Source organism: Barbatula barbatula (genome assembly GCF_947034865.1).
Source record: "Barbatula barbatula genome assembly, chromosome: 25".
Lineage (NCBI taxonomy): Eukaryota > Metazoa > Chordata > Actinopteri > Cypriniformes > Nemacheilidae > Barbatula > Barbatula barbatula.
In genome coordinates, this window is record NC_136788.1 from 2,969,928 (window position 1) to 2,984,251 (window position 14,324).

Genomic DNA, 14,324 nt, shown 5'->3' on the forward strand with positions numbered 1-14,324 from the left:
TCCCCTCGCGTAATTATTTTTCAAAGGTGGCACTACCTGCGATGTACAGAAAACGCAGAGGGGAAATGGAGCGTGATCTTGCCAATATAAAGTACTTTGCAACTTTTCGGCATTGTTCTTCTGCCTTGAAATGTTCTTATTTGGTTACATTCTGTTATGGAATATTTGTTTCTTATTGATTGTATATTTTATTTTTAGTTTTATTCACATCCATTATGCAGGTACAACTTAAGTTTATATTTTGCTTCCTAAAATATATTTACACATTGTAAAATGTAAAATAGTGCCCTGTTGAAGTTTTGCTACATTTTCTTTATTGTTTTAATTTATTTTAATTTATTCTTTAAGGAGATTCACTGAATTTTGGTGAATAAGAGGACCTATTTTATTTTGATGCACATATCTGTACATTAGCAGGAATGTTGCACAATATGGATGTGAAGGCAGTAAATGTAATTAGCTTGTGTGACAATAAAAAATTGTTTTGGTTAAAATCAACAAATAATCGTGCTAATTAATCGTGATCTCAATATTGATCAAAATAATCGTGATTGTCATTTTGGCCCTTATCGTGCAGCCCTAATGGAGAAGCAAAGGAACTGCTCATGATCCAAAGCATACCACCTCATCAATGAAGCATGGTGGTGGTAGTGTCATAGCGTGGGCATGTATGGCTGCCAATGGAACTGGTTCTCTTGTATTTATTGACGATGTGACTGCTGAAAAAAGCAGCAGGATGAATTTTGAAGTGTTTCGGGCAATATTATTTGCTCACATTCAGCCAAATGCTTCAGAACTCATTGGACGGCGCTTCACAGTACAGATGGACAATGACCCGAAGCATACTGCGAAAGCAACCAAAGAGTTTTTTAAGGGAAATAAGTGGAATGTTATGCAATGGCCAAGTCAATAACCTGACCTGAATCCGATTGAGCATGCATTTCACTTGCTGAAGACAAGATTGAAGGGAAAATGCCCCAAGAACAAGCAGGAACTGAAGACAGTTGCGATAGAGGCCTGGCAGAGGTCTCACTTTCACCAGGGATGAAACCCAGCGTCTGGTGATGTCTATGCATGCGTTCCAGACTTCAGGCTGTAATTGACTGCAAAGGATTTGCAACCAAGTATTAAAAAGTGAAAGTTTGATTTATGATTGTTAATCTGTCCCATTACTTTTGGTCCCTTAAAAAGTGGGAGGCACATATACAAACTGTTGTAATTCCTACACCGTTCACCTGATTTGGATGTAAACACCCTCAAATTAAAGCTAAAACTCTGCAGTTAAAGCACATCTTGTTTGTTTTATTTCAAATCCATTGTTGTGGTGTATAGAGTCAGATAGATTAGAATTATGTCGATGTCCCAATATTTATGGACCTGACTGTATATTTTCTGTAACGCTGCTGTGCTACAAAATCAACTGATGACATTTAACAAAGTAGTATTTATAGACCTTTGTTTGCTTTAATCTTCGCTAGAAGAGAAAAGTATGTTCAAGACATATTTCAAACTTTACTCGCTGTCAAACTCCCTCATACACTACTATATTGTCTCTCACACACTATTAAACTGTCTCACAACACACTACCAACATTTTGCATACCATCAAACTCTCTCGCGCACACCATCAAACTCCCTCTTGCACACTATCCAAACTCCCTGGCGCACACCATCAAACTCCAAACGTTAACATGTTTTGACGAACACCGAGATCCTGTGATAATGTTAGTCCCCTGCGAATCGGCATTTCTGTGATTTGACAGGTGGTAGTGTCATGGCGAGGGCATAAACTATATATAAACTATACGCAACGCCTTGCCATCATATCCGGGAAATAAGGCTGTAAATTTGAGTCAAATCACAGGCATCACTTAACCTGTGCGAATGCGCCACAATAAATACAGATGTGAGGAGGTCATTTCTAAATCACGAAGTCCCCAGATAGTAATCCTGTGCGAATAGGACTCTAGTCATGTTATCTCTGCATTAAGATATTCATTAAATTATCTTTTCATCTGTTGTTAATGCAAGTGGTTTGTACTTATAGTACTAGTGTCATAGTTTTTGGAAATGGCTTTTAAGTTTTCTGAAGATTTATTGTCTGCACTTGAAATAAAATTCAACAGCCTACAAAACTGACATTATTTGTTCTTTTCTCCAACAGAAATGGGAGCTATGAATTTTGGCTTCACAGGAAATGTAATAAGTTTTATTTGATCAAATAGTTTTGAACAACATATGGGTGATTCATATTTTTATATTAAAATTTTAATGTTGTAGCAATCACACGATACATCGTAATTATAGTGTCCTTTTGAAGTGTTTTAAGGTTGGATGAGTGTCATGTTTGGCACTCACCCAACCTTACAATGCATGCATGATGAAATTTTCTGTGCCACCCCAATGTAACTGCTTGCCCCTACCCAGCCACCCCTTTGAAAACTGAACATTAAAATTAAATAATGGAAATGAGAATCGTACCTGTAATGCTTTAACAATGGCTGCGGCTGAAAAGCGTACTGGTGAAAAAAGAATATCCAAATATGTTTCCTGTTAAAAAAGACATCAATGTTTGAGTTGAGCCTAAAGAGCACTTCAGTATTTCAGCATTTAATTGAATGTTCATACCCGTGGGTCTTGATCTTCACCAGTGTGAACTTCCTCCGGTGGTGAGGGCTGGACAAACACCTGGTTCCACATGCCTGCCGTGTTACTGCAGTTTCAAACAGTTGAAGGGTCAGAAATTAACTGTGTCAAGAGGCAAATGTGATTAATGAACTAGAATCTGTAATACTTGATTCTGATTGGCTTAGTCTTTAAATTCTGTTAATTCCCTGATAACAACCACTCAAAATGAATATAACAGGGATGTTGCAGTTTAATATTACACATAAATTAAATATTAATATGCCGAATTAATGACATAGAGGTGCGGAGAACAAAAAGAGACAATTTCAGAAATATTTTCAGTTTTTCTGAATTTACTTTTTATAGATGTGTTTAGGTAAAATTATCCTTTTTTTCCATTCTGTGAACTATTAACAATATTTCTCCCAAATTTCAAATAAAATACTGTGTCTACATGCATTTATTTGCAGAAAATGAAAACTGGAGAAACGGGTCAAAATAAAAGAAAATATGCTCTGTTTTTTTTCTGAACGCTCTGAAATTCTACAGACACTAGACTGGAATGGCCACAATACATCTAAAAATGCTGATTAAATTAAAGTTTTGAATGGTTTCTTAATTGTATATGAGATTATATTTACAAATAATTAAACCAAATTGCATATTCATTTTGTTTAAACCATTTTCATCTCAACAGGTCTGTGTTACAAATGAGATAAAAATGTATTTCGAATCAATGTCTCCTTTGTCATGTCCTAATCCTATTCTCCTTCCACTGTCCTACTCACCTAAATTTTTATTAATTTTGTTCATACCAAATTTGATCACTTGACATTAACAGAATGTAAAAGTATTCAGGCTAATATAACACACATATATTTGGTTTTGGCTTCTTGTGTACAGATTTTTCGATATTGGTGCATCAGAATAAAAAATAAAGAAACTGTAACAAGTAGTACTCACTGTTCAAAGCTGATATACTTCACCACGGTCTGATTGTCATCATCTAGCCAAAGACCCCAAACATCAGTCGCTGTCAAGACAAAATCCACCAGTGTCTCCTGTTAAACACAGACATATCTATCATCAGTAACCGCACTGTCACAAATCGCTCATCTACTTTCCCAAGCTGTACCTGTGTTGAGAACAGTGTGGAGATGTGATCTAGGCTGTATCGGCTGTTCTCATTGGCCACCAGCTGTAGCACACAGAACTGGCTGCGTTTGGGAACAGCAAGGTAAACGGCGAGACACAAGCCAGTTGTGGAGGTGAAGCAGAGTCGGAGTTTATGAGCCTGTCCTAGTGAATTCTTCATTTCCCCACGGCCCACGGGCATGAACTCCAACATATCAGTCACCAGGAGACACATCTGATGCTGAGAAGCAAATAAGAGCCACATCATCATTAAAGTAAACAATCACTTGCATTTCATAGTGCCAGATAAATCCATAGTGAGATTGCTGGCATTAATAGGGTTTTGCAGAAATGATGGGTGTTTTCAATAATGCAGCATTTAAATATTTGAATTTATAAAAAATACTGTCAAACAATTAATCGCATTCAGAATAAAAGTTTATGCTTACATAATATATTATATGTCTATGTTCTGTGCATATCAATTTTGTATTTATAATAGGGATGTAACTCAAGATTCACAAACAGCTAAATTTAACAAATGAAACGACAGCAAATATATATATTTTTTTTCTCTCTAATGCAGCACAATTCTGCATTGTAAAATGAAATATATTCTATGTCAAATAACAAAACTAACATTGGATGTTGTCCACAAACTTTAGTCATAGCGTCATGTACACCACTTTTGCTTGTGAAAACAACAATGCCGGCAGTGCAGTGGGTGGAATTGTCTAGGTTAAGGGGCAGAAACATTATAATAAGATCAGGTTTTTACATCACAACCGGAGCGAAATCTGAACGACTTGATTTCTCACATGCTTGCAGGGAAAGCCACACCAAAACAAACTTACTGGGATAAAGTTTCCAGGGTTGCTAGATGCACCAGGGACCCGATTATTGCACTTTAACACAAAAAAACTGGGTTTTCATCTGATGACACCTAACCTTTCATTAGAGAGTAATCATTTTAAATGGAGGAATCTAATTTTTTATTTAAATGTTTTTCTCTAATACACACTGCTCATAAATAATTAATCATATCCTTTTATTCAATATTTTTTAAACATTTGTTTTGCCAAAATAACACTAGTCTTCACCTATTGTACCTGATAAGCCTCGAGAACTTCTTACAAGAGCTCAGAGACAATTTCTTCACACAGAATCACACCAGATGCTTCAGGTCAGGGAACTGGGATGACCATGGCAGTGGTCAAAGACCATGAACATCAGTCGCTGTCCATGGCAGAAGCTTGATTTTGTACTCCGTAGGGCTGGACAATAACTCGATAACAATATTTATCGCAATAAAATTAATTGCGATAATGGTGATATGAACACATTTTCTATGTTTCAATGTACATTACACATCCGAGTGTGACGCCCGCGCTCTGTGGCAGTTATGAAGCCAAGGGTGTCGAATAAATAAACAGAGAACACTAAATTGTCCCAACCAATAATTTGTCCAACAATTAATTTGTATTGCTGTATTTAGTCTGTATTTCTCGTGTTTTTTACTTATAACATTATTTTACAACTGTGTTCAACGGTTTTTCTCTAATATCTTCAATTTTACTTCACAAATATTATTGAAGATATTAAGAGAAAAAATCATAATACAACCAGAGGTGACTGTGACACTTGCTGAACAAACAACTAACTACAGCGCCCCGAAGAAGAGATTGCAATTATTTTCTACCGTAGATCACGATGAACTGTTGAAAATCACTAGATCATCTATATCAACCACATGCATGGTAGACTCTATACAAACAAATCTATTGAAAGAAATGCTCCAAGGAATAACAGATCCTCTTAGCATTATTAACTCATCTCTGACACTAGGACATGTGCCTAAAGCATAAAAGAGTGGCTGTTATAAGGCCCTTTGTCAAAAAAAAGAACTCGACCCTAGAGAACTAGTTAACTATAGACCTAAATCGAATCTATTTTTTATAAGAAGTTTCAACTCAAGTATGTTCCTTCCTCGAAAGGAATGACATCAGTGAAGAATTCCAGTCTGGATTTAGAGCACATCACAGTACAGAGACTGCTTTGATCAGAGTAACAAATGATCTGCTTATGGCGTCTGACCGAGGTGGTATCTCGTTATTGGTGCTGCATTCAGTGCCATTGATCAAGCACACTTTTACATAGACTCGAAAATTACATTGGCATTAATGGAATAGCTTTGAAATGGATTCAATCTTATTTATCTGACCCTTTTCAACTTTTAGTAATAAACAATGAGGTGTCATGCAAATCGCAAGTCCAGTACGGTGTGCCACAGGGCTCAGTCTTAGGGCCTCTGCTCTCCACATTATACATGCTACCTACAGGAGTTATAATTAAGAGACACAGAGTTAGCTTTCCCTACTATGTTGATGATACTCAATTTTATATTTCCTCTTAGCCTCACGAATTCAGTTCGAACACAGTAGTTCAATCGAATAATGGAATGCATAGTCGATATAAAAAACTGGATAAGTGACAACTTTTTATTACTGAACTCGGACAAAACAGAAGTGTGCAGGGATCCAGTGCTTTTTTACCAGGAGCACTGTAGCCCCTGACTGAAATTTTAAGGAGCGCAAGCAAAACATTTAGGGGCACACCTTAAATCAACCTCCAATGCAAATATTTTCCCCAAAATAACTCTATTACTGATACTTACAAATAAGTTACTTGATAACCGCAAATTTGGTACTGCTTACTTAAAAAGAATCAAGAGTCTACAGAGAAGCTTAATTGATTGGTGCTTAATAGTGAGACTTTAATCTGTGTTCATTTGAACCAACAGAAATTGTGTTTGTCAAAAAGTATATTGTTTAAAAAGGGTAAAGTAAATGGCGAGAAACTTTAGTGACAATGCGACTCTGCAGACCAAAATAATGTCCCCACCAATGTCAAAACCAAACTTACGCCCTTGTATGGTGCGGCACAATTAAATGTGGCCAATCCTGCATCGGGAGTTAAACTTCGAACCTGATCAAGCATGCATAAGTTATGTGTCTGACGCACGGCGCTGTGCTTCTCGTCTGGTGGCCACTACCTCTTTGAAGTCTTTGTGAAGAAAGTCTTGACTTCAAATTCAAGGATTAAATGCTGTTGTGAACATGGTGGGTTAGACAGCCATGACGCACAAGTTATAATGGATCATCTCATTTCATCTTAAATACACTTTTGGTCGGAAAATAAGTTTGAACAGTTCTTAATGTCAATTTCGAGGAAAGAATGGCAGCTAAGAAACTGATGCATACTGTAGGGCGAAACTAATTGAAATGGTTCTTAATGTCAACTTGCATGGCAAATCTTTTATAAAGTTGACAAAAAAAAACTGGACATACAGTCATATATAAAATTCTGCGGACATAAAGATGACAGGCCTATGTTTTAAAGCATATTTTGAAGTTATGGAATTATGCGTTGAAGCACATTTAGAGAAGTTATTGCCATGACAATCCTAGTTCCCTGACATGAACCCTAGAAACTGAAGTTATTCATAACCATAGACCCCTCCCATTTAGTGCTGCACGATTAATCATATCGCAAACGCGATGTCAGGCTATGTGATTACATGACGGCAAAATTATGCAATTATATTAAAGAAAAAAATGCATTCGTGGACGTGACAAGACATCCATTCTTAGAGATATATGCCCATTTTATATGCGAGAAAAAAAAACTGAGTTGTCTTGTGTGGCGGTGGCGCATGTGCTTGGTCACGTGACTTGCGGTGCGCAGTGTGGAGACGGGAGAAATGGATGCAGAGCAGACCGACACTGAACTAGTACCCAGAAAAAATATTACCTCTGTTATTTGGCAATATTTTTTTCAGGATATCAGACACTGAGCAGAGAGAGGAACTGTGCAGAATTTGCTAAACTAAAGTTTTAAATAAAGTACTAAATATAATGTTTTAGAAAGAGGATTCAACCAGTTGGTTGAGTAACAACCATTTCAAGTAACAACAAAGATTATAGAGGTTTAGGTTTTACAGAGTGAACCACACATTTATATCCAGTGTCTTTTTCAAGAGTTCATGCAATTATATGTAACATCCTGCTTAAATGTCTGTTTGTTGGGATTATTTTCCTAAAAATGTGTACATCCGTATTTATGTTCTATTTGTTTAATTTACCTGTACTGTTGAGCATATATATTTGTTTAAGTTAATTTAATTCAGTAATGCAAAGGTGTTTCTGTAATTTAATTTTATAACATTTTATTTTAATTGTGTAATTCTAGTTCTTGTTGCTAGTTTGAACTGTAAATCTCAGTTGAGAAATAAAAATTTCAGTATTTTCAGTTATCTGTGTGTGCATTTTCCTTGATATCAACCAAGTTGACTCATTACACCCAGTTTATCGTAATTGCAATTGCACATCGCAATGTGACATTTTCCTAAAATCGTGCAGCCCTACTCCCATTTCAAATTCTTGTTCTCTTTTTATTTAAATAAAACAATAGAAAGCTCGATGAAAGCCACACTAACCTTAAATGACCACATCCTGAGCTTGTGATCCTGACAAAGGGCAAACACAAAGGTGTCATCATCTAGCTGGTGAGCAACCAGACTGATGGCCAGATCACACGGACTCTGATCGCCCCTGTGAGAAAAAAAAACTTCAATTAAACTGTGTTTCTAAGAGTTGATAAGACAAGTTTGTATTTGTGGGCATTCCACCTGATGGCTGTGGGCATCCAGCCGGCTATTCTCTGTATCACTGAACTCTGCTTCAGCTCCACCACAGACACAGTACCTTTATCACAAAAAAACAACACTTTTCCCTTAGTCTGAACTGGTTTATACAGAGAAAAAAGACTTAGGAGGAGAACAAAATACCTTCTTGATCATGAGGAGGTAAAGTGATGATCATAATGCCACCCAAAGGTGAGCCAAGAGCAAAAAGTGCCTCCCCCTGAGGACTGATCCAAGCGGCCGTAGTGGAGGGGCCTGTCGGCTGTGAGCCTTGAGCGAATGAGAGCACATAACAGTGGGCCGGATCCTTTAGGTTTAGCTTTCCGATATCTGTGAAGATGGACTGCATCTGGAGTTCAGTGACCAGATCCTGTGGAGGGACATATGTCAGATCTTACCGAGCAATTTATGTAATATAAGAATTACATGTTCAGTAAACAATGGTGCTTACGCTGTGGTACATGTGCGTAGGGTGCGGCAAAACTAGCCGATGGACCGTTTGGCTTGTGGCAATCAGGATCAATATGTTGTTGAGTGTCTCCTGAATGTGAACTCCACCTGGCAGAAGAGGGCAGTGTGCGATACGCAGTCGTACGGCATTATTCAGAAGGTTGGTGTCCAGCGACTGCTCAACAAACTGAACAGTGTCACCTGAAGTTGACCTGCAGATAAACATGTTGAAGCTACATTCATAAGTGTATACAAAAGAGAAGATCTACAGTAAAGAAAGATCATGATTCTGTTTACACACCAGTCCATCCCTCCCAGTACAGTAAAACATTTATGCTGACAATTTTTAGAGGGAATAGACCTTAAAGGCTTAAAAATGAGGTTTGTACAACGATGTAATAATTTTAGTTCTCTATTAATCTCCTTGTTGACAAGTCAAATCCTTTGTTGTTTAAATCACAAGTCTAAACTAGGGCTGTAAAGAATTTTTTGCATTAAAAAACACCTTTATGTTAACTACAGAGATGTGCCGATTGCCATTTTCTGGGCCGACGGTTTTTGATTTCATTATAAATTAAACCGGCTGAGACCGATTCCAATTTTCTATTCACAAGCTACAATTGACAGAATATATAAAACCATATTTACTTTCCTTCAATTACTTTTTATAACACAATTTCTTTCCGTAAAATAAATTATTGAACACTACAATTTCCCCAAGTTTCCCTAAATGCAGTTCTCCAAGCTGCATTAAATTATAGCTGATCTTATCTTACCTAAACAACTCTTAAATAAGAGCTGTGAATGAAAAAGTAGTAGAAATATTAAATATAACTACACAAATGTCACTTATTTGACCGTTTTCTCTTTTGTACTCATCTCACTAAAGTCTAAGATTACAAGCCTATGAATAAAATAGTACTTTAACTTTATTCTTGACTGTTCCGGTTTATGAAACAAACAATGCTTTAATTTTTTAAATGCAAAATAAATTATCTTTATCTTGGGTCGTTAATATTAAAAGAAGGGGGTTATCATCACTATTAGTATAAATTCCCAAAGTAGACAAGAGCAACGAGAGATGAACTACTAGACAGTTAAAAACAGTGCACCTCTCTGTACAGTACATTGTGAGAGTACGCGCAAGCAATCGGCATATATGACAGATGCACGTCAGTCAGTGGAGACTGGCAGTACACCGGTGGACCCAGATGAGAGTGTAAATGAGCCGTGAAATACAGGTTGCCGCTGCACATATACTTGAGGCTTTGAGTTTACTGTCGGATGTGATTATATTTCCTGCCTCACAGGAAAAAGAAGATCAGCCTGAGACTGACCAGCCTTTCAACTCCGATCATGCAAAAAACCAGCCGAGTCCCGTCTCTGGCCGGTCAATCGGTGCATTTCTAGTTATATAAATTAAAAAACTAAAATGTATTAATGCAATTTGTTTAGGGTTGATGCAAGGAAATTTACGGAGCTACAGCTGAAGTAATATACAAAGTTGGGAATTTACCCGAAATTGTATGGGAATTCATTAGAAATGTATATAAACTGTATCGTATAAAAACAAATATAAATACTTTGCTTGGAAAATAGCTGACATGCATGCAAGCTTATAGAGATTTAATACAGATTTATTCCTTTATGATCATTATTCTAGGAGAACAACAATATGTTTTGTCATTTTAACTGTGAAAATACTAGACAAAATGTGCTTTCTCGCATAATCTTGTGTGTTTTTGTTAATTCAAGCACGAAAGAACTTAATACTGGTGTGCTTTCTGACAGAGACTGACGCAGCCTTTAGCCTGTGACTGTATACATCAGACTGGACCTCTGTGGCGTTGAGCCGTGTTCCACAGCCAGAAGCTGTCAATAATCAATCTATACAGGATGTGTTAACACAATCATTTCAAATCATGGCTAAATAGTTTAAAGGCCTTTATATGAATAAGAGCGTGATTATATAATGTAACACTAGACAATGATGACAGAAAAAACGGATGTTGCGTTAATGTTCCAAGGCTACCAGAGCGGGCAGGATGCAGTCCAAGGTTACCGGAGCGGGCAGGGCGCAATCCATACCCAGACCTGACAAATGCTGGACGAAGGACGTGGCGACTCTACAAAACTTCAGTCGCTATTAGATTATTAATGATAATTTTAAATCTAACTTTTTTTTTTGCCTTGTTGTGCAGGCACTGTCGAGCTTGTGCAGAGGCAGCAGTTTTTGTCAGAGGGGAACTGGAATCCCCTGGTTAGGCCTGGTTTCCCTCCGAGGTTTTTTTTCTCCTCCAATGGAGTTTTGGGTTCCTCGCCACCGTTTGCATACTGTTTTGCACTGTTTGCCTGGCCGGGGGGCTGCTAGAATTTGATAGTCTTATTTAATTAACACTGCATATAGGAATTTATTGTGTGTCTGATATTTGACCTGTGTTTTGTCTTCCATAACCTTTTATGTTTTACTTATAGTCAATGTTTTCTTGTACAGCTGCTTTGTAACAATGAAAATTGTAAAAAGCGCTATATAAATAAAGCTGACCTGACTTGACTTGACATAATGCCGTTAAATATATTTTTAACACGTTAATCGGAAAACATTTATTGCATGCGTTAATGCATTTACGTTGACAGCACTAAAACAAACCTATAATTTGTTTGTCCAAGCACTTTATTACAACCAAATGTTGTGACCATTTCGACGTACTATGTATTTATTATTTTTTAGAAAATGGCTGATCGTTTCGCTATATAAGACCATTATTCATCGTCTGGTATCGTTTAAAGCCCTTTGAATCTGCACTGAAACTGTCATTTTGACCTTCAACCATTTTGAGTCCATTGAAGTCCACCATATGAAGAATATTCCTGGAATGTTTTCATCAAAAACCTTTTATTTTCGACAAAAGAAAGAAATCTTGGATGACAACAGGGGTGAGTAAATTATCATGAAACTGTATATTGAAAGTGAACAATTCCTTTAAATTGCAGCTGTTTGAAATGAGAGGATGCGTGAGATGAACACTCACCAGTGTATATATCTGTTGCTGGTGACAGATAGGAGTTTCCCACTGTCCTCATAAGAGAATCCACCTGCACTGTCTGCATGCTTTACACCCCCCGAGTGACCACCAACACCTGCTGGACATCACAAAAGAACACACATGATCAACATATAACCACACAGAGACACATATTATACACTAACACATCAGACTCGCATGACACACTGATTTTATTTTAAGTTTTTTGTGTTTTCGATCAAGACACCTCTAATATTTAAGAAATAAGTTAGGCTGGGAGTACTGACAGAAAAACCACCCCATATATAACTATTAGGACTAACACAGTGTCTCCACGTGACCTGAAATGACATACTAATGGAATTGTCGCATCGCATCCAGTGTGGTTGTTATGCGTTCTATTGTATTTTTTCACGCTGTGTCGCGTTCGGTGTAGACACGTGTTTTATAAACGGTGTAGCATACATCAATACCAAGATACCGTTTGCGAAGTTGGTCGAGTTGTAAAATAGAATTTTTGTTTTATCTCAAAAGATTAAAAGCTTTTCATATGTATACTTTTCATCTTAGTTTTTCTTATGTCTTATTCCGTCCGACTGCTCTTATTTAGTATTGTTTGTGTAGTTGTATTATCATTTTAAATTAGCTTTTATCTTTGTATTTTAAGTTTGACTACAGCTGTCAAACAAACATTCTGACCAGCAAACACTCATCAAGAAATCAATGAAGCATGTCAGAAAGAAAATATTTAACATAAGTATGAGGAGTTCGGAATACAAATGTGACAAAAATGCCATAGTACTGTAAAATATATTCACGTTTTTCTGCCTGCTATATAACATTTACTCTGTTATACTGTATTGTTAAGCATATCATATCTGCACATTGATACTATCATGGGGAAGTGTTTTTATTCTACTTATAAAATGTTATTTTTCTCATGAGAAAATGTGACAATATTAAACAGCTCGGAAACATTGCACGTTAAAAAACATCAAAACACAAAACGGAAACCAAAAGTTACATTTAAACAGTGAAGAAACTTCAATGTTTTACAACAAATATGGAAAATGCTATGATGTTTTTCTCCTCTTACTGGTAAAGATAACCGTATAAATAAACTCCAGTTAGACAAGTAGTACAAATAATAAAAGCAATAATATTACTATATTCTTTTTAAATGATGTCTCGTGTAACAAATGAGCTGCCAACACTCGTGTGAACAATAACTCACTTCACCCGCTTCAAAGCGCATGAACACAAAATCACATATATGTGTAAATACAGTGTAAGTTTTAAAGACTGTACCGAGATTTATTGTGATCTCTCTAAACCTGGAAACAGTTTCTCTTTCAAATCCACAAATTTCAATGTAGCTCCGCTCCAGAACACCCGCCATCTTTCACGCGCTGCACGCTAGGTACAGCGTCACTTCCGCCCTTCAAACACTTAAAGGGACAGTGCGCAAAATTATTGGGGGGTTTACGGCAGCTGGCATCAACGAGCAAAATACCCGTGGCAAACCCTACAATTTATATACAGCGAAGAGGCAATACCTTATGGGCTGGTTTCACAAAGAAGGTTTAGATTTGTTATTATTTACGTGTGAAAATGTATTTCATGTCTCAAGTCATCTATCAAATATTTGCAATGTGTGGTTTCTCCTAAGAATAACAAACCTCCATATGGGAATCTAAATCTTAAAATAAAAATATTACACTATTAGAACTTTAATTTAGTGAAAATATTTTAATTTGATCAAAACAGCAACTGGACTGTATTTCTGCACAGCCATCAAACTAACAGCAGCAATTTTAATTGTTGTTTGCCATATATGGTGACGCCATGGTGACGCTCTGATGAGCTTTTTCCACAAATCACTCCTGAGGTAAATTTATTACAATCCTACATTAAACTGAAACAGAATAGTTGTAATATGTTTGCTCTCATTTCTTGAAAGATAGTGTGAAACTGCAACATATAGCATTGTAAAAACTTGTTTGCGACTTTTGAAATTCATTTTATTTTGAAGATTAGATTAAAGATTTTAATAAAAACAATGGTATCGTTCATGGAGTGTGTCCAGTGTGGAGTTTTTTGTCTTTTGTAAGCCATCAACAATTCTGTGTTTGAGAGTAAAACTAATTATTTTGTAATAAAAATATTTAAAATTGCTTAAAAAATCTGAGATTGATGACAAAATTATTTGCATTGCGTGCAAATCTTAGAATTTTTCTTCTTCTTTGTGTACTTCAAAAACTTTTTTATCACAAAACTACAAATATTTCTCTCTTTTTTGCTGTCTTTTTTGCAGGTTTAAAACTTTTGGTTGCGAGTTGAATTTCTTTTTTCGCAAATGAAGCTGTACCTCAGTGGGCGGTCTC

General features: G+C 36.5%; 1 protein-coding gene across 2 annotated transcripts in view; it reads right to left on the reverse strand.

Moving 5' to 3' along the window:
- The window catches only part of nup160 (nucleoporin 160), a 51,051-nt gene extending 37,684 nt beyond the window's left edge, over positions 1 to 13,367 (reverse strand). Inside the window, exons 1-10 of one of the 2 annotated variants that reach the window (XM_079450245.1) lie at positions 13,249 to 13,367; positions 11,947 to 12,055; positions 8,916 to 9,126; positions 8,609 to 8,834; positions 8,450 to 8,525; positions 8,258 to 8,372; positions 3,764 to 4,003; positions 3,592 to 3,689; positions 2,629 to 2,713; positions 2,482 to 2,550 (exon numbers count right to left, since the gene is read on the reverse strand). In XM_079450245.1, the coding sequence (XP_079306371.1) occupies positions 2,482 to 2,550; positions 2,629 to 2,713; positions 3,592 to 3,689; positions 3,764 to 4,003; positions 8,258 to 8,372; positions 8,450 to 8,525; positions 8,609 to 8,834; positions 8,916 to 9,126; positions 11,947 to 12,055; positions 13,249 to 13,339 (1,320 nt within the window). In that variant the 5' untranslated portion in view covers positions 13,340 to 13,367. Of the gene's footprint in view, positions 1 to 2,481; positions 2,551 to 2,628; positions 2,714 to 3,591; positions 3,690 to 3,763; positions 4,004 to 8,257; positions 8,373 to 8,449; positions 8,526 to 8,608; positions 8,835 to 8,915; positions 9,127 to 11,946; positions 12,059 to 13,248 lie in introns of both variants that reach the window. The other variant, XM_079450244.1, reaches the window with a different exon arrangement.
- Between the last annotated feature and the right edge of the window lie 957 nt (positions 13,368 to 14,324).